We start from the raw sequence: 24,384 nt of genomic DNA on the forward strand, positions 1-24,384 counted from the left end.
GGTGTTAGTTGTGCTGGCCCAATGCAAGCAATCTGACTGATTGGCTGTATGAACATAAAGAAAACGTCAAAATTCTGAAGTTGCTTGTCACAACAGCCAATGACCACTTTCTAAGGAAATAAGTGACCTATTTATGACGTCACATGTTACACACTTCATTAATAGCTCATTTCAGTCAGTATATTCTCTGTGTATAGCCTCAGTGAGTGTGTGTGTGTGTGTTATGATTTATTCGTATGGTTTTGATACGATTTAATTTTTATGCTGCTCCCCCTTTCTTCATCGACATATTTAAAGCCCCCACCCCGCATCGTCTCTTCCTCGACAGCTGCTATGATTTTACTTTGAAGGCAAAATCCCTTCTTTTTCCTGTGATCCCCGAGCTACGCGTGTGCAACTTTATGCTCCTCCCTGTTGCTGCTGGGAATGAAGCGCACAGTGAAGCGCTCGGCTGTCCGTGCGGTTGTCGGCGCCGAGTGGTCCGGTATGCTGCAGGTCCAGCGGTGTCAGCTGTAATGAAGCAATGTGATGTGTCGTACGGGACGGACCCCCTGACATTCCGCACTTTCTCCTATTCGTCCATGCCGAAGATGGTGGCTGGCGGCTAGTTCCAACTTCGGACTCCTTATTTTTATTTCCTCATCGAAGCGCACTGAATTGTGTTGGTGAGTGTCCGTCGTTGCGCACATACGCTGTCACCTGCTCTGCTCCACAGGTAGGACATCAGTCTGGCCTCTGCTGCTGTGCGCTAACACGTCGACAAACCTCCAAAACACAGGAATGACTGTCGGAGAACAAGCTGTTGGTTATATATATTACAGGCAGGGAAGAATTAATGAGGCGTGCTGGGCCATTATCTGCAAATCAAAACAACAGGGAGAGAAATAACAAGTCATAAACTTAAATGCCAGCATCAGTCATATCTGGCATCATCTGCAGGCTTGTTCGAACTTATCACTACCAAACGACGGTAAGCTCCAGCAGTCTACCTGTCACCTCCATATGGACTCAGCATTGTGTGTATCAGCTGTTCAATTGAAAATGCCACTGGCTCCCAGCAGAGAGCTCTATGGCGCCTGGATTATCTGCTTTGGTTTATTAAAAAGGTGTATAAAGTGTGACCTTCAGGTGAGATGAACATAATGAAATGTGGAGTGAAACCCTGATCAGAAATCACCAGTCTTAATCTGTAATAACGTCAGAAAAGTGTCTTTTTGGTCATTATTTTACTCTAAAATACCCATGTAATTTAAACTCAGTAACCCTGCAGTAAACAAAAAAAAAAGTGGCTTGCTGGTTCAGCCAGTATCACTTTTTGAAAGCCAACGGACAGTATTCAGCACTTTGAATGCTTCATTCCTAAAAATAGACTCAGTCTAGCACCTGGAGCAACAAAACCTAACTTAAACTAAAATTATATTTCATAACCCTAACTGTGTGATAAGTGATCTTGATGTGATCTCTGATGTAAAAAAAAAAAAAAAAGGTATACTGTACGTGTGTGTTTTGTGCGTGTGTCCTTGTCCTTCAGAGTGTCTCTTCCCACTCAGACGAGTGTCCGTTCCAGGTGTGTGCGGAGGCCTTGAAGAAGCCTCAGTCTGTATGTGGTGTTGAATGTGGTGCAGAAAATGTTTCCAAAAAAAAAAAAGCTCAGAATTAAATAAAAAATCCTTTTGGGGATCTTTGTGTAGTTGTTACCATCCTGGTCTTCTTAAACTCGCTTTACAGTGAATCATCAATGTAATGAACGATTTCAAGTACGGAAGACGAAGGTTGGGACAGCTAGGGCGTCCGGCAGACCCAGACAGACCCGTCTTATTTTCAATATTCATCTTAGCTCTGAGGCACTTCCTTTAATTTTATGACTTCACCCTATGTTAATTACATATGCAAGGGGTCATTTTTGAAAATCAGACTCATTTCCTGGCTGGCTGCTGTGTGATGCAGTGTTCACCTGTAGATCAGACTGTGTGGGCAGCACTGGGACCCAACTTGCCTTTGATTATTTTATTTTATTTTTATTTTATTTTTTTTGGTGTTGCTGCTGTGGTTTGGGTGACCTTTCTCATGATCACTTAAAGCTGCGTTCAGAATGTTTTGCTCATCTGAGGGCAACAGACAAAGTTGTAGACTCAACATTGACCAACCTTATGTAACTAGTATATTTGCGTATTCAGCTAAAAGACGCTAAAGGCTAGGTGAAGGGAACTGTGGAATTCGGTGATCTGTTTTCTGTGGATTTGCCACTGTGAGCGTCATCTTTTACATTACGCATAACCACTTGATCATTTGTTAACAACAAAAAAATAATGATTAGTGTACCTTTAAGTTGACCAATAATATGAATGTATTTTAGAAGAAACTGAGATAAAAAGAGAACAAAGAAGTAAGCTAAAGATGGGAAAATCTTGTAAATGGACCTGTGTAATGGTGCACAGGAGCAGCAGTACTGTAATCAGAGGAATACAGTAAGCTGTAGTAATATTTCGACTCCCTTTGTTGATATTTGGCCATGGAACGTGGCAGTTCTTTGCTCATACTGCACTGTTCTGTCATCTCCGGGTGAATCATCTGACTTCCTATCATCTGTTCTCCTTCTGCATCCTGCTTTTTCTTGGAAGTCGAGCCTCAATGTCACTGCGAGTTATGCCATGATGGCAGACAGATGATGACATCACACCGCATGCCCCTCACCCGCCCGCTCTCATTCTGGAGTCCCAGAGGTGCCAGACGTGACTGACTGCTCAATCTTTTATTACTAACTCCTGACCAACCTTATCTACCTTCTTTTTTAAGCCTCCACTATAATCAGTAAACAGCCAACTGCTTTACCTATAAAATCTGTTTACTCTCCAGTTACCTTGACACTACTGAGCAGCTTATCTCCAATGCCTGTCCACTGCTTACCTTCATTGAAGAGAAAAGACTGACATATAAATTGTGTATTCAACTAGAGTTTGACCAATCTGTACCTATGTGTGATACACTATATAGACAGGGGATTCAGACACACCTCTTTATTATTGAATTCAGGTGTGGTATGAGGCTGTTTTTCTGGGGTTGGGTTCGTCCCCTGGCTTCCAGTGAAGGGAAGACTTAGCAAGACATTTTGGACAATGCTATGCTTCCAACTTTGTGGCAACAGTTTGGAGAAGGCCTAGGAAAGTGGGAGCTGTTTTAGCTGCAAAACTGTGTATTTAGGATGCAGTGTTATTAAAGTCCTTGTTGGTGCAACTTGTCAGGTGTCTCAGTACTTTTGTCTGTACCATGTATTTTTTGGACCAAAAGATCAATATTTAGTATTTTCACTATTTGTGACCTGAATTTAGTATATCAGTATGACACGAATTCAGATTTTGTAGCCATTTTGTAGCCTAGCTAGCAATGTACACATCAACTGTGTGTGTGTCGAGTCTGTCAGTGTGACAGCTTAGTCACAGGAAAATAGCCACGAAAACGGTGACGCGACCGGATGGGACTGCTGTACATGTTGTAAGTCAACACAACAGAAGTAGCCGCACTTAAATTGGCAACGAACGAACTTCGAAAGAACTTAACCGCACCTCGCGACTTAAGCCACATCAGGTATTGCTGATTGGCTAGAGCAGATAACAGTTCAGCTCTTGTATGCCAGCTTTTGCTCCCTAATCAAATAACAGCAGACTCAGGATTGTGTACTGTAGCATCCAAAAAAGTTTTGCCCTACACATCCTCGCTGCAGAGTTGTAGGGGAATGCATGTATGGGCCTTTTCTTTTTAATGTCTGCTGTCTGCCATAAAAAAAAAAAAAAAAAAATCTCTTGAAAGAAAAGTGCTCCTCTATTTTTTAAGCGTGTCTCTTTGCAGCAAGATAGACGACGGCCAAGTGCCGCCTGTCACTTACAATCTTACACCAAATTCAATTCCCATTGATTGCGGCCCTCGCCACTTTGAAGATGGAAACAGTAATTTCCCAAGTTAAATTCTAGTCATTCATCATTCCTCTGTATTGACCAGTGATCATAAGACTTTAGTCCTAGCCGGTGCGTCTTTAAAGGCCGCTGCCCTTTACTGTGACCTATGGGTGTTTGCCATGTGGCTACGGCTACTTTTATCTTTCTGCCATGGTTTAGAGGATACAGAAGACACAGGATATGTTTTGCAGAGATGCAGAGGACAGAGGATGATAACAGGGACAGAGGAGACCTGTTTCTTAAGAGGCTGACCTAAGTCTCTTTTCCCAGCAGCCCAGCCTGATGAGAGGAGGGAGGGTTGGCAGCATAACCCAGTAGACTGCCCCCAGCATGCCTCGGCTCTATGGGAAAGGACTGTGGTTCGTCATTGTCATTTCTCCTGCTGCCAGCCTCCCCGTACTGATTAGATTGGAAGGGAACAGTAGGTGAGATGGGATGGTTCCTCTGCAGAGACAAAGGGTTTATTGTAATTCCCAAGTCGTCCATTCAGCGCTCAGATCAGTGACCTTTGCAGTGTATCGGACCACACAATAGAATCAGCTGCTCTGTCGCCCCCTGCATTTAGCGCGTGGAATTCCGTCTGCTGTGGAAACGGCCACAGCACCTTGTCAGGCATCAGCCACGTGACGAGCTCGCTCTGCTGGTTGGTAAATGGGGAGACTGGAAGAGGTTGAGAGGCGCAAATTCCGTTTGAATTGCATTTCAATGGGCAACATCAAACATGGTTGCTCAGGGTCTGCTGGGTGTGTAAATAGACTGCTGTTTGCTAACACGTTTTCCCATAGCAAGGATGGTGTGCTTTTGCACTTGTTCTACTGCCGTCAGAATCCATTTATTGAAACCACAGCTGAAGTGATTAATTCATACACAGAAATTAATTTGGTAATAGATGAATTGTTTAGGTCATTTTTAAGAAACTTTAAGGATTTCTTCTGTGTTGTTTTATGTGTTAAGTCACTTAGTCTTGAGTCTTGGAGTGTTGGTCGGACAAAACAAGCAATCTGAAACCATCAAACTGTGATGTTTTTCCACCATTTTCTTATATATGGAATAATTAAATGATTGATCAATCAGGAACATAACTTCCAGATTAATACACAAGGTAAGATTCAGATCTGATGTTGGTGGGACTGTATGTCCTGACTGGTCTTGCAACACTAGTATTTTCCAGAAAGGTTTGTCAAACGTGTGTGTGTGTGTGTGTGTTCATTTTAGACTTGTTTGAATGAAGAGATGAGTGGAAATTCTCCTGGTGAAGATGAAATCCTCTTCTGCTGCTGCAGCTCCTCTTTTATCCCCCTTGTGCAGCTTTAATCACAAACACAAGAGCTTGACACTTGTGCTGATGCAGGGTGGCGGTCTGTGTGTGTGTGTGTGTGTGTGTGTGTCTCAGCCGATACCCCATTTGCCAGGGTTGTTGTCAGAGAGTGCCAGAGGCCCGTCGCTCGTAGCCAGCATGCAAGAGCAGCACGTGCAGCTGCAGCCACCCAGGCCGCATCGCTGTTGACACGATGGTCTGGTTCGCTGAGCGCCCGGGGGTGGAGGTCGGCCTCGCTCGCACTCTTTAAAACAACAGTCTTTGTGCTGAAATATTGATGTGACAGCAGCACACACTGTCCTCCCAGTGTCACACATGTATCGGACATGTGTGACACATACTCTGGATTCATTCTCCTGGCCTTGGCACAGCTACGACGGGCTGACTGATATATGGAGTTCCGGATGGGCTACGTCATTGGTCGTAGTTCTCATTTGTCAGGAAGAAATGCCAAGTGTTCTCTGCTTGCAGCTTCTCCAATGTGAATGTTTCCTTTCTTTTCAGGTTTTTATCAAGGAGAATTAAATATGTCTGTGTTTTGCAACTTTGCTCCAAAAAAAACTGATCTGCTAAATCTGCTCTGGGGAATTTCAGTGGGGATTTTTCACTCGTTTTCGACATGCGACTTTTTAAACCTCAGTACTTGAGTACTTGGAATGTCTGGTTAGATTTGTAATTCTTTTAATTTAATTATTGTTGATATGAATCAATTAAAATGTTGTACAGTAATATCTTGAGTATTTTTTAGATTTTTATTTGAATTTTTTTTATTATATGATGGTATAATATTAAGTAGTATAATGTTAGTATTAAGTTTTTTCTCCAGAAATTAATGTTGTTACATTTACTTGAGTAAACTGTTCAAAGTAGTCGCAATCGAGTAGACTTTTAGGTAGAAATTACTCTCACCTCGCTACATTTACTTTTCGCCGCACTACTTTTACCTATCACTTTCTGCCTTCACACACTCGGTTGTCATCCTGCCACAGCCATGCCTTCACATTGTTTAGAGCAGCATAATGGCTGAAGTATGGCTTTCAAACGGCGCTGGCAGCTAATATTTACAGATGAACTGAGCGTGCACAGTGCAGCGGGCTGCGTGCTGAGTAGAACATGTAGAAAACCGTGTTGCCATGTGTTTGTCGTCTTAATGCTGACAAGTTAACATAACATTATATGGTGGTATGTACATAAAGTGCTGTTTTTCTGTCATAATGTAAATATTCAAGCTAACTGTATGTGAGTGGTCACGTTCTTTGGTGTTGCTTGATAAATAGAACAAAGACCTAGTGGGATGCTTTCATTTCGGTTCAAACGCAGATGGTTTTCATCAGGTAAAAGTGAAGAGAGTGAACACACATCACATTTGATAGACAGTGATGAAATGTGACAGCAGTATCTGCTGATGATTAGCCTAAATGAGACGTCTGATAGGAGGCTCTAAGAATGACAAGAGACTGATTTTCTAATCTTATTGTTTCCGTGTGATCAGAGAGACCTGGATGTGGGGGCTCAGACCTGGTCTGTGGCTGTCTGTGATGGGAACTGGGACTTGGGACATCTGTACTGGAATTATCAAAGTTTGCGCTGTAAGATATTGTCTTTATATATACTTATCGATCTTTTATGTACATGCACACAGTTTGCTGATTTATTTGCCATATCATAATATAATATAGGAGACAACAAGCAAAGAATGTTTTTTTTGTTTGTTTTTTTTAACATATTGGTGTACTTGATATAGTATAATATTAATGTAACATTTGTGGTCATGCTTGAGAGATGCAGACTGGGAATATTGAAACCAGGGAGTATATGGACCCAAATGCAACACACTGGACTAGGTCGGAAAGGAGCAAAAACAAAACTTTATTTGTTAATACAAGCAAGGCAGCTGAGGCAGTAATGTCCACCAGGTAGCGGGGCTGGTGAATGGAGTCCACTGAAAGGTCAAATAACACCAAAAAAAAAAACCTTTTCAGCAAAACTTAACCACAACAAAAATATCTTCTTATTCAAAAAAACCTCAACAAACAGTCCCAGAACAAAAACCTCTTCAGCAAAAGATAAAGTTACAACAAAAAACACCTTCAAAAAAAACGAAGGGAAAAAATCAGGGTACTTTACCAAACAACAGGGCAGGAGGCAAAAACGGAAGCAGACAGGGTTACAACAGGCAAGGCAAGCTGGTATGTGGAGCTGGAGTGTCATTCAGAGCTGAGGGACAATCTGGCAAAGAGGGAAGGACAGGGGTTGCCTTTATAACCTGTGAGGAGAACAGGTGAAAGCAGTGAGGCTGATTGAGGTGAAAATGGATGAAGCATTCAGGGGAAAACAGAAAAACCAGTGACTGATCGACAGCAGTTCATGACAAATATTATCATGTGTATGTGGCAGGCTGTCTAATCAGGAGATGATTTTGTCATAAATACATACAGGTATATGTTCACTTCTTTTCCTGATGAAGAATTAATTCCACTTATATCCACATCAAGTAAAAGACTTCACTTGTGTTTTTCCTTTTTTTTCTTGGGTTACTCATTACTCAAGTATTTTCAAGTTTGTTTTTTTTCAGTCAATACTTTTGTTCTTTGACTAAAGTAGTTATTTTGATGACTACTTTTACTTGTATTTGAGTAAGTTTTTGGCTACTCTGCTTAACAGTCACAGTGTTATCACAGGGTCTTGTGGTGAAGAGGTGCAGTTAGAATCAGTGCCTATAAAGATGAGATTTATTTGCTATATAATAAATACAGTATGGTAATGGCACATTAATACTGACACATTTCATATCAGATATTTACAATACTGCAGTACAAATACTTTTTCAAAGCTGCCTAGTTCCTCTTCTCACTAATTCATCATCCTTTGCAAAATGAAGTTGCAGTCTAAATGACTGATAGTTGGAATCGGTCTGGGATTTAACGAGTACTACAGTGAGTACTACGCTTCCACAGATACTCACAGGAGACTGATGAAAACAGAATGGTCACAGGTGATGCAGCAAAGGCTGAGATATCCTTATCAGTTGGACAATCAATAATAGCAAAAATGCTGAATTTTGAATCCATCCATCCATTTTCTATATCACTTATCCATTAGGGTCACGGGGGTGACTACGGGTGCGAGGCGCAGTTACGTCCTGGACTGGTCGCCAGCCAATCACAGGGCTCAAAGACAGACAACTGCACACTCACACCTCGGGACAATGTAGAGTGGCCAATTAACCTAACGTGCATGTTTTTGGGATTGTGGGAGGAAGCCGGAGTACCCGGAGAAAACCCACGCAGGCACAGGGAGAACATGCAAACTCCACATAGAAGGGCCCAGACTGGGATTCGAACCTGGAACCCTCTTGCTATGAGGCGACAGGGCAAACCACTGCACCATATTCGTCTAGCCCTATAGATAAAATACCCAAATGATCTGCCTCAGTAGTCCTTCTATTGTTGTGTAAAATGAATGTCAAATTAATGTGTAAAGTTGGTGAAGTTCACAGTAAAGTACTGGCATTGAACAGGTAAAGATTCGGAGGTCTCCAATCTATGCTCACTTTCACTCATCGTAAGTAGACTGAGCAGAGTCACAACAACGGCCACACTGTCACGTGTGCGGTTACTACCAGGTAAAAATAGGACATTCTGCAGGGTGAGGACAATGTGGTTTTTACATGTTTGACCTTTGAAATGGAGCAAATTGGAGGGCCATTTGTGTGTTGTGATCCTCAGTGATAATCAGAGCTGAATCAGAACATGAAGTGTAAAGGTCGTACAGTCTGTTCTTGCTCCAAGTGTTCTGGTCTTCAGATCATTCCTCCCTCTGCCAGCGCTGCCTGCCAGCCATTCTTTACAGCTCTCTGTCAAGTATGCTAATTGCTGTAAATAGTTGGATACACTGTTGCTGTGACCCTTATGAAAAGCCACTCAAACTGTCTCATATTTGGCAACATGGTGGGCAGCTTCTCAGCCTCTTTTTGTATAATGGCTTGTTGTTGGTATTGCACATTAAACGCAGTTAATTGCAGAGAGGGTGGTTTGCTTTTAACGCAGGTGCTGTTTGAATAGCTGCTCTTTGGACCTGTGCACCATCATACAAATGTTATCAGTGAGTGCTTGTAACTTCCTTGTAGTGTTGTGGGTAGTTTCTTTTAAAGCTTTATAACAGATTTAGCATTCAGCAGATTGAAACTGAGAGCTGATAAATGTGATGTTCATATTCATTGTGTTTCTATCTTCAATGTTACACAGAAGGAAACAAAAGCAGCCCTTTGTTGGGCTACAAATGAGGGTTTGTCAAGCATATGTTGTTTTCTGCTTCTTAAATGTAAGGATTTGTTGTTTTCCTGTGTCATTTGTGATGGTAAATGAAGAGTCTTTGTGTTTTGGACTGTTGGTTGGACAAAAGATGCAGTTTGGGAAATTACAATGAACATTTTTCGCAATTGTTTTGCCATTTTATAGATTTAACATTTAATCGATCTATTCTTAAAATTCTTGGCAAATAAATTGTGGTTGCTGGTGTCATTTGTAGTGAGCTGGCTGGTTAAAGCAGCATGAGTCAAGACTGGAAACTCTGTCTCTAGCTGACTTCTTAATGTTTCAGGCTGACTTGATGTACACCCTGAAAAAAGTTTTAAATCTGCACAAATGGCTAAATGCTTACCATTGCTTGTTTGTATTTTCAAACTGTATGTTTCACCTTCCTGAGAGAAAAACATTTCAGAGCGATCAGTTTGTGAGACATAAAGCTATTGGCTAGAATCGCTGGTGTCAACTCTGTCCAAACGAAGAGCAAAGCCGCTAACATTAGCTTAAACTTTAGACAGCTGCTGATCAGGGAAGATGTTTGGCCGTCAATGTTTGCCCCCCAACCCCGAAACCCCGCCTACTCACCCACCCATGTAAGCAAATTATGTACAAAGTAAAAGCCTCTGCAAGTGTGTTTTTGCCTGCGAGTCCTGGCTTGTAAAACACGAAAGCAGGCAGCTATGGTGAGAAAAAGGGCTCTGTGGATCAGCAGAAAAGACGGGAAGATGTGCCTGGGATGTTTGCGAGATCTGAAGGGAGGCTGTGATCACGCTGTCTCATTAGATCAGCCTCAACTCTCTGCTTGTCTCTGTCTCTCTCACTCTAATGCTGCTGCACGGCTTTTTTCAAAGTCAGCTGCTGATAACAGAGTCGTGCCTCACCTTCCAGCTTCTGTGCATATGCATGACCTCCTGTGCACCTGTTAATGGGAATATGACGAGAGAAGCCTCCATCCTTTTCATCAGTTTTCCTAAATAGCTGTGCATATAAGATGATAGTTTTGCACTGCATACATGTCAGATTTTCACATCAGAAATTAACATCAATCATTGTCTATTTAAGCTGTTTGAATAGTAATATACATATATATATATATATATATATATTTAAATTCCTACACAACATTCTGTTGCGTTTGTATTGTGTTTCTCTATCATTTTCACTGCTTACACAAGCAGAAATAATTAATCCCAGTTTACCCAAGCTGGATGTTCACATTAAATCTGACATCTTAACAAAAGACACCTCAATGAGGGAAAAAAAGAGAGAAAGAAAAAAACAATACCAATGCATTATAACGATTGTCTTCTTCTTCTTCTTCTTCTTTGGATCCCCTCCTCCACTATATAGCTGCCTTTATAACAATGGTGCGGTTTCCATGGCAGCTAGAGCATGTTAAGCTTTAGGATAACAGTGAAAAAAGTAGGGAGAAGGACAGGGAATAATCACAGGGTATGAGGGACTAAAAATAGCAAGGGACTTAATCCCAGGCATTATTTATTCATCTGAAACTTCTCGTGTCTGCGCCGGCTGTGTAAACATCAATTCTTCTGCAGTTCCTAAACCCCACAGTCTTACTGACTAATACCAAGACTATAGGGTGGGTGGGGGCGGTACAGTAGCAACACAAACACAACACACTGTGGTCGGATGTATGGGGGTTGAGAGAAATCAGCTCTGAATTATTGCAAGCAATCTATCACTGTACCTACTTTGTTATTATTAGATGAAGCGTGAGAGTTAAAAATGAGAGTGCATTAGAGGAAGTGAAATGAGCACAACTGCTTTGTCACCGAAATCATCCACAGTGACAGCTTGCCAATTTGTAATTAAACATCTATCTAAATGATGCCACACGTGACCATTAAATGCGATGATGTTTAATTTCATTACTGCCAGTATTATATCGGCTGATTTGTATAGACTGTAGTGAAGCTGTAATGTGTGCAGTCACTGCGGCTGCCTCTCTGTGTCTGTCACACTGCCGCTCTCAGACTGATGCGAAGCAGAATAGAGGTCAGCCTCAGGCTTCTTGGCTCGGAGTACTGATATATATATCATTTTCTCTTGTTTGAAGAAGAGAAAGCTTTGTTGCATGTTGATGGATATGGCTTTAAAAAGCCATATCCATCAACATGCACCATGCATGTGTCAGTGTGGTGCATGTCAGACAGACGTTTTCTCATTAATTGAGATTTTTAAGCCACAATTTTTATGATTCACTTCTTGGTACCTTGTCATTTTATTTATATGTTGTAACTAGGTACAAGGTTTTTCTCAGCTGGCATTTGGATTTTGACTAACGCATTGATCGTTTACTCTTGACTGGACCCGCACTGGAGTCTGACCTCATGTCATCTGAACTGGCCAGACCCCAAAGCAGTGCTGGCTGGAGACCGCTCTGGTGGTCGAATCATCTACTGAATCATCACTGATGCAGTTCCAAAATGCATTCAGTATCACTCCTCCATCCCTAGAGTCTTTGCACATGTTCGATTAAGTGACATAAATTCACAGCAATCTGAAACACTCAAAGATGACTTCCTTTACCTCCTGGACATGCTGCATGTGTCATTTAGATGATGCTTTTGTGTCATTTATGGTGTTAAGTTCAGCTCCACATTCAGCTGGAAGACAGCTGCAGGTCCACAAATGTTATATATGTGGGCGATTTTACTTTCTTTGACAATAAAACCGAAACTCTAAACTTGGATGGCCTTCATCCAAACCACGGGGGGGGGGGGGGGGGGGCTCCATTCATCTTGCTGCTTCAATCTGCTGCCTCAGAATCACCAGCCCTGATGATGTGACTTCAAAATACCCTGTCCTGATGAGATTTAGAGGTCACAGAGGTCATCCAACTAAATTTGCACATTTATTTAATCTGGTTGCTATTCCTCACCAAGAGACACATGCATTTGGCTTTGTTGGATGTAAGATCTCTGGCAGGCACATCTTTTTAATTAATTTATATTTTATTTCACATCACAAACTTGATGCTTTGTTTTTAACTGAAACTAGGTTGGATGAAAATGACAGAACTGCATTATTGAGATCCCTGCTGATTTTAATTTTCTAGCTGTAGTTTGAGAAGGAAGGTTCTGTGCTGTGGCCATCATATTCAACAGTTATCTTTTGGCATATACATGCATACAACTCCTTCTCTGTTACACCGAATAGCAGTGCTAAAATTATTCTTAGAAATATCTATAGGACTAAACTCCAAATTCACTATGATCTCTACGAAGACAGTTTCCACAAATATTATTTAGACCCGAAAAATGCAGTAATTCGTCTCTCAGAGTGTCAGTTCAGAGAATAATAATACACACAAACTGTTTGCCATGGTGTTCAATCCCACAGTCATGGAATGACTTTGCTACTTTTGTTTTTATAAAAAGTTTTTAGTCACCTCACTACAGATATTTTACATACAGGCAACAGTTCACTGCTCTCAGGGGTCTTCCCCAAAGCCCTAAAAGAAGTGATGTGATTACAGCACTTTTTAAAAGGCTAATCTAATCTGGCGTCTGTACTTAATATGTACAGGTTTCTCATGGAATCAACTTCAGTAAAGGTTCTTTCTTGAGTGGGTTAGGTCCTAGATATTTAACAGATCTCCTGACCCACTATGGCCCTTGCAGACCTCTCAGGTCGACGGTCGGGATTACTGGATTTTCTCAGAATCAAAGCTGATTAAGCCTGTATGTTCTATACTGTCAAATGTGGAACAAATTGCCACAAGAGCTAAAACAGACTGCTGACTACATTCAAATGCAAGCAACCTTTTAATCATTGCTTTTAATTACTTACTCTTTTATAGCAAATGTATTTGTTAGCCTGTCTGTTTTTATTTTTATCATGTGCTCTTGCCTGTGTAATCCACAGAGAACTTTGGGCTGCCTATGGGTATAAATGTACTAAATACATAAATTTGCTGTGAATTGAGTTTTAAAGACCAGTAAAAATGCTGATATTTTTGCAACGAGTTTTCCTATAGCTTATATTTTGTGCTAGCATTTGATATTTTCATACGGATTCATACCTAAAATGAATTCAGAAAACAGGTAGTACTATTTAACTTAAATTGCTAATCTGAACACAAAAATTTAGAAATTACAGTTTGGTGTCATAAAATGATTTTTATTTCCTCATGTATAGGCCAGCCTGATGTCTTGCCTGATATTAGCTTATTGCAGATATTAGTAATGGCACATATGTTTGTGAAACCCATACTTATGTCACGTGTTGATGTTAAACACAGTACGACCAGCCAATGTTTTTAAGTGATACCACAGTTTTAATGTCTGCACTAGCCTAAATAATCCAATTTTTGGGGGGCCTATAGTGCAGAATCACATCACGTTACATCAACTGAGTATGCAAAAATATGAAAACTGATTACGTTTAATTGAACATGCTGTTGTATATCAAGAATAAATTTCAAAACTTGATTTTTATTTCTGTATAAGATACAGTCTAAGTTCATTTATTTCTTTTTTTTTTTCTGGAATTTTCAACTGTATTGCAAGGCCTTCTTTAGTGAATGTTCAATATTTTATGTTAAGAATCAATTTTCATGCTCAAATTTGCATTATAACTATTTTTCACAGTTCCTCAAGAGGAACATGAGAGTATGTTCTGCTCTGAATTTATTATTTAATTTAAAAGAATACACCATTGGAAAAATTAAATGAATGCAGTAGAAGGTAGTGTTTTCTCATAGCTCCAGTCAGAGATGTACACACAACACAACACATAGACTAATACTAATATACTGAATAAAAAACAGTATGCAAGCGCAATCCTTGGAGCAAGCAGTCACCCAAACAAGTTGGTCTCACTCACTTACACTTTTCACTCAAAGGTGTAAAAAAAAATTACTGTCAATATGTTTCTCTGCCGCAAGAATCAAATTTTTTCTCAATCCAGCAAAAATTTGGACTGTCTGAAATTGTGAACTTCACTTGCATTAAGTTATTGCAGTATGTGGCTTCATAAAAAATGTAGTTGTTGAGAATAAGACATTGGGGTTTTCCTGACCCATTTAGAGGGTGGTTTTCTCAGCCTATCCCAGACTCTACAGTTGGAAAATGTACATGTGACGTGTGATTTTATATAGAAAACTGTCTTTAAATTTCGCACAAATTCACTGAAAGCCCAGTTGGCCCCATTTTTCACCAGCGCTGAAATGCAGCATACATGTGCAATCTGTGTGGAGCAGGAGACCCTGACAAATGTCTCAAAACTACATCAGAAGGAGGGAAATTGACAGTTCAAACACAAGAAAACATCTGTAAGTAAGTACAAAGAATGTCAAAAATAATTTGCATTTGTTTCACAGGAAACTTTTTTGCATAAATCATCCATGCTTGGAAGCTGTAGTTACAAATATGTCTGTAAAACATTGATATTTTAATAGCAATAATAAATAAAATAAATATTAAGAATAGTTTTTAAATAATTTATTTTTTTCCATTGCAATGTCGGCTACATTTTTATTTTAATCTGTTATTGCTTTTGGTTTAGAGCTGAAACTCCTCTTACCTCAGAGAGAAATACTCATCACCTGTAATCAGGTTGTGATGTGAGATTTGTACAGCTGTTTTACATGTGTTCAAATTGCTATTTGTGTGTGAGTGGATCGGAACATTATGAGAGCTTTTGATGTATAGGGAAGAGTGGCTCCTGACTGCTTCTGAAAGGTCTCCAGTCATGTGTATTATTCGTCCATAACAGAGACAAGACAAGACAACTTTATTTGTATAGCCCATTTTTACAAGCAGTCTCAAAGGGCTTAACACAACATCAGCAACATCCTCTGCCCTTCGACCATCACATCAACTAAGGAAAAACTCCCAAGGAACAGTTTTTCACTGGTGTTGACATTTTCTACACTCACTAGAAGGGGCAATACGTCTGTGTTGGTTACATGGACACTCAAAGTCCATGTCACTGTGTTTTCAGCATGTCTTTCAGTTTGCTGCTTCTGCTGTTGTCTTTCTCTTGCTCTGTCCGTGGTGCTGAAAGCCTCCATTCACTTCTGAGACGAACGTTCTTGCTCAGAGTCCTTGGACTTCCATTTCCATTTAGAAAAACATGCACTCTCTTAAAAAGCCAGCAAGGTTTCTTCTGAATAGAGCCGCTCTCGCAGGCGTTGAGAGTGCTGTGAGGTTTTATCAGAGACAATGCCCTGTGCTGTTATGGGCAGAATTACCCTTCAACATTGAATGTGATCTTTTAAGTCCTAAACAACAGACATGCATAGAAGAAAACATAGGTGAGTGGAACGTTTTCATTTGGACATGACCAACTCATATGAGAGGATAATTGTGGCTGCATGATTATACACAAGAAGGCCCTGCAAGACAGAGAATGTTTCAAGTACACAGTGTAGAATTTGTTGCTAAATTATAGGGTTTATTGTGTTTAGAAATAGCCCAGGTGGTAATTTGCAGCGTTCTCTGGGTTTTGATTAATTACACAGCTGTAATATGTGTGTAACTTTGAAGAAAACAGGAAAGATAATTTGCTTTTTTTACTCGCCTTCTGTGTAAACAACACTTGACCACGACAGTTCTTCGGTCAAAAGGCTGTTAGAGCTCTACCTTGTTGTGTAATGTACCTGTTACTTATTCCTGTGTCTCACTGAGCCAGCACAGGCTTCACACTATCTAGGTCAATGTTCTTGACAAGATTATCCCATCTAAACTGTTGTTGGATTATCAGTTAAAATAAACCCGTTTAGATGATGGGTCACTCTCTGTTTTGAGTGAGGTTATCACATGGTTTAATGAATATTACAGATGTTCTAATTTATACATAACCCAGTAATGGTTTGGCTGCTATAGAGAATGACAATTTTAGATTAAGGCTATTTAAAGCCAGTGTACTCATATTCAATTGTTCATATTTATCAAAAAGAATTAAACAAGGAACGGGTTAGCTACATTTAAATCATCACTGGACGTTAAACCAATATTTTTTTAGCTGATGAAAGAGCTTATTATTGTGGAGTGAGGCATCTTCCATTCCAGGTTTTACAGACTAAAACCCTGATCACATCAGCAGTGGGTGACTATGGCCAGTTTTTAATAGCATGTCAATAAGGACCTGACATTATAGGAAGTCATTATTTCAGCCACAGTCTACAGTTGTTTTATTTATCCAGATTAACAGACAAATCCTAGCTTTTCATTGATGATCATTTGCTGAGCCTGAAGCAGGAAGGAAAGGCCTGCTGTGTGAAGTGTCCTTGATGCTGCTTAGCTCTGATTAGACTCCTATTGTTGGACTGAGCTGAACGATGGACACTGATCTAGGACAAAGAGCAGCTTTCTCATGTGGGGCAGATAAAGACTACCCAGGATGCCTACAGTAAGATCCAACTGAAAGGCTGGTTTTACTGCTGCAACTACAGAATAGCTCACTAGAGAGCACTTCATAGAGGTCAAAGTTCTTGTATTTTTAAGAGTGTTTAGCAACATGGAGAGGATTCAGTCTGCATGCTTGGTTAGGGCTTTCATTGTTTATTCTAAACTCAAAACAAAACTCAAAAGCTTTGAAAATGGAAAAATGTTAATAACTATCTGTTTTAATTCACCACACAGGCTGTCCTTTGTACTCATACAGGTGTAGGGTTTCCAAAGTGAACTATGAGTCTGATCAGTTTGACCCTGTTGTTAGGAGGGGTAGTAGGAGCCGGAACGTTTTGGTAAAAAGTTGTCACTCATTGTCCAGTCAGGTGCCACTGGAGCTTTGCAGAAGAATAGGATACAACAAGATGACGTAATTAAAAGTCTCCTTTGAAACCTGGTCTATTTCCATCAGGCTTTGTCACAAACTGAACAAACATTGAACTATTAAGTAATGGTGCAAAGGTGTTTGACAGATCTCAAAATCAAATGTGCAACAGCATTTTGACACCATTAAATCATTATTGCGATAAACATTTGTGTCTTATGTCTTACATTTATCCTTCACAGCAAATCGTGGTGGTAATCTTAGTTAGCACAGTTAATTGCTGTGTGGCTTTGTTTGATTAACAAAGCTACACTTTCATTGTTTTTAATGTGGCCTTGCCAATTCCTCCCTCTATATGCAGTCATGAGCTTTGTTAGCAACATGTGATTATGTGGAAGTGTCAGGGGGGAAATATGTTTGTGCTCAAAGAACTATTTTAAAAATAGGCCACAATGCTCTACTGTGGCTCATATGAGCTCAATGGCTAAGCTACAATAGTGCTTGAGGCTAACAGATGGCCAACCTGTGGCCCTTTTTTTCTGGAGATCTAGATTGCAAGCGTGTGCAAGTGTGTGTATTTGTGTGAGTTTATAGCTGCATTACCTCACATATCATTCCTTTGTTGAAAGAGATCAATTGGAAATGGGATTTTTCTCTACAGATTGGTGTGGTTATTTAAAGTGAGGCACCACAACAAAAGAGGGATACTGGGAAGAGAAAGTGAGATAGTGATAGAAAGGATTTGAGTCATATGTTTACCTGCCAGTGGTGCTTTTTCTGTATTGTTGCCATAGCAACAACAACTCACAGTGGTGTGTGTGTGTGTGTGTGTGTGAGAGAGAGAGAGAGAGACAAGGGATGTAATTCTGCCTGTCACCAATGTAGCCTGGAGCTGGATCTCCAGCTGCTGGTTGCCATGAGACCAGACAGACACATCCTCCGCTTCATAAATCTTTTTCTCTTGATGCTCAAATCACTAAACAGATTAGGTACATCTTGTTTGAGATATGTCAGGATAAATGGCTACTACTGTGCTTTGTATTACTCAAAAATCAATACTATTACAATGTCATTAAAATTACCAGGGTAAACATGGAGGGAAAAATAATAGTCTAAGATATATCTAAGATATATTTAAAATGTACTTGAAGTACTGTTCTGTACTGTACAGGGTTCTTCCTCTATAGGCCTACATGCTAACAAGACAAAGGCACACAGACTAATTTAACAGTTGCATAAACCTGAACCTCAGGTAATTTATTTCAGTCTGTTCAGTCTAATATGCACATTTTATTTACCATTAAAACAGTTCCACTTCTTTTGACAACTACTGTCCATATTACTGATGGACAAATCAAGCAATCAGTAATGTAACTAGTCAGTTACATTCAGTAATGTTAATAATGTGGTGTGGTGTGACCCTCAGTCAATAATGTTAATTTCCTTCACGTGTTGCAAATGCATGCAAAGTTACTTTACTATTCATGGGGTTTCATGCAAACAGGACAAAAGTATAAGAAAAAATGTTGAAGTCTACAGCTCTTGCAATTAGTTCACATGTGTGATACTTGCACATATGTAAAATCAACATTATTTTGTTTGTTTTGCACTTAGCCATGTCCAAGAAACTAATTAGCAAGAGCTAGCAAGCTAACGAACAAAACAGTTGCATGTAACTGACAGCTACAGAAACACAGTTATTATCACAACTTGAGAATTTACACTGAAAAAGGTGAAATTATATTGAATTAACTCCATGTTTGAAAAAAAAGGTATACATGGGATTTCACATGCTTGGTTAAAAAAACAAAACAAAACAAAAAACACATCAACATCACTGACAGTTATAAAGACATTGAATTTCTGTCATTATGTGATATATCAAATGCCCATCCTTAATATTCAACAAATTATTGTAGCTGTTTCATTTCCTATTAGCTAATAAGCCGTCCAACAGACTATTAATGTCTATCTCATGGATAAAACTTTTAGTCTTGTAGAAGTACATGTTTCTGTCACATGTTAAGCACAGAAAAATATGTACAGAATTTTATTTTAGTGAAATATATTATTTATAAAGCACAATATACAGTCCTTTAATTTACAAGGTCTTATATTGTAACAAATCTAGGGTTCTTAGAGTCCTTACTATTACAGTATTACTCGCTTGAGCTAATCATAAAGTACTCTTTCTTTCTTGTTTTGGAGCACCATGTTCTATAGCAGGCAGAAATTTAAGATCATACAATCTTTTTATCATAGAGGGGTCCTGAGATGACGGAAGTAGAGCCAGTGTTGGACTTCGCCTCCTCAGGGCGTTCAGGGAGAAGAAATGCTCTGCCTGACATCCTGGGCTCTCCGGCGGGCGTAAATCCTGGCGACCTGCCTCTTAAACTGGCTGAGCTATCCCTCAAAGGTAAAGTACACAATGTTATCTACTGAGCACCGGGGAAACTGTAATCAACTTGTAAAGTGTATTTGCAGCAAATCCTGATCATATGCACAGTTGAAAATCTGTCGGTATAGCCAGATTAATAGATTCCTTTAACATTTAATCAGTAGGGCTGACTAGTAGTGATAAAGTTTTTACTAGTGTCAATTATATTTTGACAAGTCATAATGTGATTTTGATTAGTTAGTATGTGTATGTGTGTGTGTTACAGAAGATGCTGTCACAACTTTCTTTTCCACCCTTTTCAAGAAAAAAGAAAAAAACAGCATCAATGATTCTAAATAACTGTAACTGATTAAGTGCTGTAAAGTTCACTTTAAATTGACTCCACTAACAGAACATGGCTTTACAACATTTAATAAAAATAAGATAAAGCTGTGACATTTTGCGTTGCAAATTAGCCTAGCGGCTAGCAAACTATTCTTCAACTCACAGCTTATCAAATTACATATATCATTTATACATTTTCTAACTCACCTCTGATTTAAGTCACTGCATCTACTGACAGAACGCCGCAACTGAATTTTAGCCTACATGACATGTTCCCAAACTAACATCGATGACTGCAGTGTCAGATACCCAGCTAGGTTTGTTTTGTTTCAGTGATAATGTGTACCATTTCTACCCATAGATGTCATTTTCTTGCTGCTTGCCATTCCTAAGTTTTAGGAAGGAAACACAGATGTGCCATGGAAAAATAAAATAAAGGCATATTTTAAAGATGATGATACAGGTTGCTGTTTTCACTTTGCATTAATCATATTGGATCCATGATCACGATATCAATATAGCCAGCTCAATAAATCATTACACCCTAAGCATGCACCCCCTTTTTTTCCACATGATCCTAGAGCTTTGGACACCATGTATGTTCCCCCTATAGCCACAAATTAGTCTCAGATGTATGAGAAAAAGCTTATTTTTAAAGCAGTTGGCTTAATGCTACTTTTACTGGTTCTGAAACTGTGAAGGGTGACTGCAACATATTTCTTATTGTGACTTTTTGGGTTTGCGTGCAGATGGTCCGGGAGGGGCCCAGTCACCCTCAGCGGAGGAGCCTCCGGCAGTGCCGGAGAGCTCAGAGGGCAACGAGGGATCGTAGGGACTCGTTTATTTACCTCCACGGAGACCAGCAAAGATAACCTGGGAGACGGGATGAGGAACAAGATAGAGGAAGACCTGTGGGAGAAAAAGTGATTATCTGTGGACAGCCAGTCTGTTTGCAAAGCAGCTGAACCATGGAGGGAGAGTGACGGACCGACTCCCCGAGGACTGGAGCCAGGAGCTTCGGACGGCTGGACACTCAGCATTGTCTGAAAAGAGTGAAACGTCACTTAGTAATGAACCAATGAGTGAATGCGTGTATGTGTGTGTGGGTGTGTGTGTGCGTTTATAGGTGAGTTATACACTCGCTGCAGACACTACACTGAGAATCAAAGGGACCATGACAGATTGTATACTGTACACTACTATTTTTGTATGATTTATTTAACATTAAAGAAAAACAGGATGTCCTAACTGTAATGTGTATCATCTCCTGCTGATTTTTGTTTTATAGTGATGTGAGTTATTTTACATTGACAGTAGTAGAAGGGATAGCAGCCTGTGGTGACTCGATGCTCTGTAGCTTGACTCAAATGGCACATGTGAAATCAAAAAGAAATAAGACATAAAAAAGCAGTAGCTTTAAGAAAACTGGGAAGTCCTTTTGTTGTCTCATTCACTTGTGCTTTTACACTAATTGTATGTTTTCAAACCTGAGGCTGTTGTACAGTATATCTATATTGTACCGTAAATGTACAGTTTTTACCCCTCATTACCAGACTGTTTTGATCCTAGCAAGAACAACCAGGGATTTGATCCTTTTTTTTTTTCTTTCTTGTTTTAGGCGTGCACATGGTGCAAGGTGATAACTTAAAAGAGACGTCCATATCTTGAGACATTCCTGTGGAGAATAGTGTCCCACTGCCAGCGGTGTACACACTGCTTCATCATAATACTGAGAAAAGCTAAGAGATTTCCTTTTGTTTTTTGCTCAAGGCTGCTTTTAAAAGTCTTTTCATTTTCCAAATCTCTGAAAATGTGCCTAGTGGCAGTCCACAACCGAAAACCTGTGTTGTGTTCGTTCTCTGTGAAGTACTGTTATCGACTACTTTGGGCTACTGATCTTTCCTCAGATTTAAAAGGAGGTATCATAACACCTCTTTACTGCTTGAACTGTAAATCGAATATAAAAAGGAAAAAAAAACACTTTTGTAACATTCTACAGACTTGCATCTGCAGTTTCTACACTCCGTCAGGAAAAGAGTTCAGTTTTGCATAAACTTCAGCAGGGCTTTTTGCAGCGTGAGGCTCCCCGCACATGCTTCTTATAGCCACGGCAGCATATGCCCGTGGACTTGGCCCGGGAGCAAGCATCAAGCAACACCATCACCACAATGTGTTTCGAGTGCTCGGCAGAGAGAAGAGTCTGTTCACACTCATCGACACATACGCAGAGCTGCGAATAGGATACAAGATGGAGAGCGAGAAACAGAGTCCACATTTGTCAGCTAGCCATTCACTGCTACTGTATATATACTGTATTGTAGTATAACCCATATGTGTCATACATGCTGCTTGTATGATTAACAGACTTTATTTACATACTGTACCCACTAAGAAATGATGTTCTGTATTTGTCTCTATTTAAAAATGTTGTGCCGGTGGCTGTGTCTTTATGTGGATGTTTCACAAATGCTGCTGCCCAGGCTCTGTTTTTGATGCTGTGCTACTTCTGCATTAATGCTGATGAGAGATGTGTTCCTGGTCGATCAGAAGCTGTATGATCAACACTTTTTTGGGGGGCTGATTAATCAGAGGTGTATTTTGTAGTGTCCTGATCTCTAAGTGGTGCATATATTTTTCTTAGCTGGATTGAATCCCATATGTTGATTCTATCTGGTGGTGACAATTGCCATTAAATCTACAAGCTTTACTTATACATCTGTGTATTGAATGGTGTCATTTCTATTCTAGTGCTTGATATCTACATTTTGGCAAACACATGGCATGTTGGAAATAAGGATAATATTTAAGTTAATGTGATAAAACTCAGCAGAATGTTTTTAGCCATGCTAGCAACACCACTTTGATTGAGAATGAAATAACTACTGGATGGAGGTCAAATAGTACAGAGTATTGTATCTGTACAGATATGAATATTTCCCAGAGGACAAATAGTTTCAGCAGTATTGATCATCTGTTTTTCCAAACAAGCCTCCAGCAGTTTACTGAATACCTAAATGTCATTATCATTAACCTCAGCTGTACTTTTGCTCAGTGTTGATTAGCAAACATTAGCATCAAGGAAGGCTGAATACAGCTTTATTTGTATCTGTATCCTATCTGTCCATATCTGTACTTGAAATGGGTGGGGCTTAAACTGAAAGAACAAGTACAGTTTTTTATTAACTTGAATGAATATAATTCAGTCAGCAACCCAATGAGGATTTTTTTTTATTATTATTCTTACAGATTGACATACTACTGGGATGATATTTGTACTTGTAAAAACTACATTATCTGTATCAGTTTCAGCTGAGTACTTGCTCAACTCTAGCTAGCAGGCTAAAATGACCATGGTAAATGTTACCTGTTAAATATCAGCATGTTAGCATAGTGACAGAGTGCATTGTAACACACTGACATTAGCATTTAGCTCACAGAAACCACTGCTCTAGAGCTGCTAGCATGGCTGTAGACATTTTTTTGTCTACATGGACCAACAGCTGATGAATCCCTAAATTCATTATGGCAGCTGTAACCAATGTAAAGTAATATTGTTCAAAGAATGAGTGAGTTCTGCATACTAAGTAACTACTTAATCGCGGGTGAAGCAGAAAGATTTGTTATGAGGAGCCAATCTTCACAGTCTTTTTCACAGGGAGCAATGTGTTGATACTTTTCGATAGAAAGTTTGATAAATGTCCTCAGTGATGTCACTTAAATCAGCATTGGCTGTGGCTGATTGCAAAAGTCTGAAAATGAAAAAAACAAACAATCTTGGGCATTTTGAAAGAAGATGAGCTTGACTTGTATGCAAGAAAGTAGCTAGCAGGGAAACAGGTACACTGCCGATCTCCTACTCGCTTCATTTATGGTGTTATGTCCTTAATCGTTCAACAAATAAAATGAAAGAATTCATGATCATCATGTAAAACTTGGACCTAAATGTTGTAAATGAATACAAATGACAGATACTTTGGTTCTTTCAAAGTTGTGCTCCAATGAACCTGTCAAAAAGACTGATGGAGAGCAAGAACTTTGTAGGAAGTGTCATTGATGTTTCAAAATGTAATGGACAAGCCCAAACCCAAAACATTAAGATGGCCAAATATAGAAAGCTTACATATTCATGCTCTCGTAGGATGAACCATTTTGAATTTGTTGGCTCTGCAGCTTTCATATTCACACTCCACAACAGTTTCATATTGGAGGTCATGTTAGCATCTAGTTGTGGCTAAAATATAAAAGGAAAAGCATGACATTTTTATGATGTAGAAACATGAAGGTATTATAATGGTGGTGGTTGTCTGGTGAGGTTTATTGCTGAGTATAACACATAGCTAT

The 24,384-nt window shown here is 39.7% G+C and overlaps 1 protein-coding gene across 2 annotated transcripts; it reads left to right on the forward strand.

Annotated features, from left to right (window-relative positions):
- The first annotated feature begins 349 nt into the window (after positions 1–349).
- Positions 350–22,756, forward strand: pkib (protein kinase (cAMP-dependent, catalytic) inhibitor beta). Of its 2 annotated transcripts, XM_046418106.1 has the most exons (4): positions 350–665; positions 6,764–6,860; positions 19,584–19,737; positions 20,793–22,756. In XM_046418106.1, exons 2-4 carry the CDS (start codon positions 6,774–6,776, stop codon positions 20,873–20,875), a joined length of 324 nt encoding a protein of 107 aa, XP_046274062.1. In that variant the 5' UTR covers positions 350–665; positions 6,764–6,773; the 3' UTR covers positions 20,876–22,756. The 2 variants fall into 2 exon arrangements, with proteins under 2 accessions (XP_046274062.1, XP_046274063.1); XM_046418107.1 differs by lacking the exon at positions 6,764–6,860 and having other exon boundaries at positions 371–665.
- Positions 22,757–24,384: the final 1,628 nt, after the last annotated feature.

The sequence above is a fragment of the Scatophagus argus genome, chromosome 17, assembly GCF_020382885.2.
Source record: "Scatophagus argus isolate fScaArg1 chromosome 17, fScaArg1.pri, whole genome shotgun sequence".
NCBI lineage: Eukaryota > Metazoa > Chordata > Actinopteri > Scatophagidae > Scatophagus > Scatophagus argus.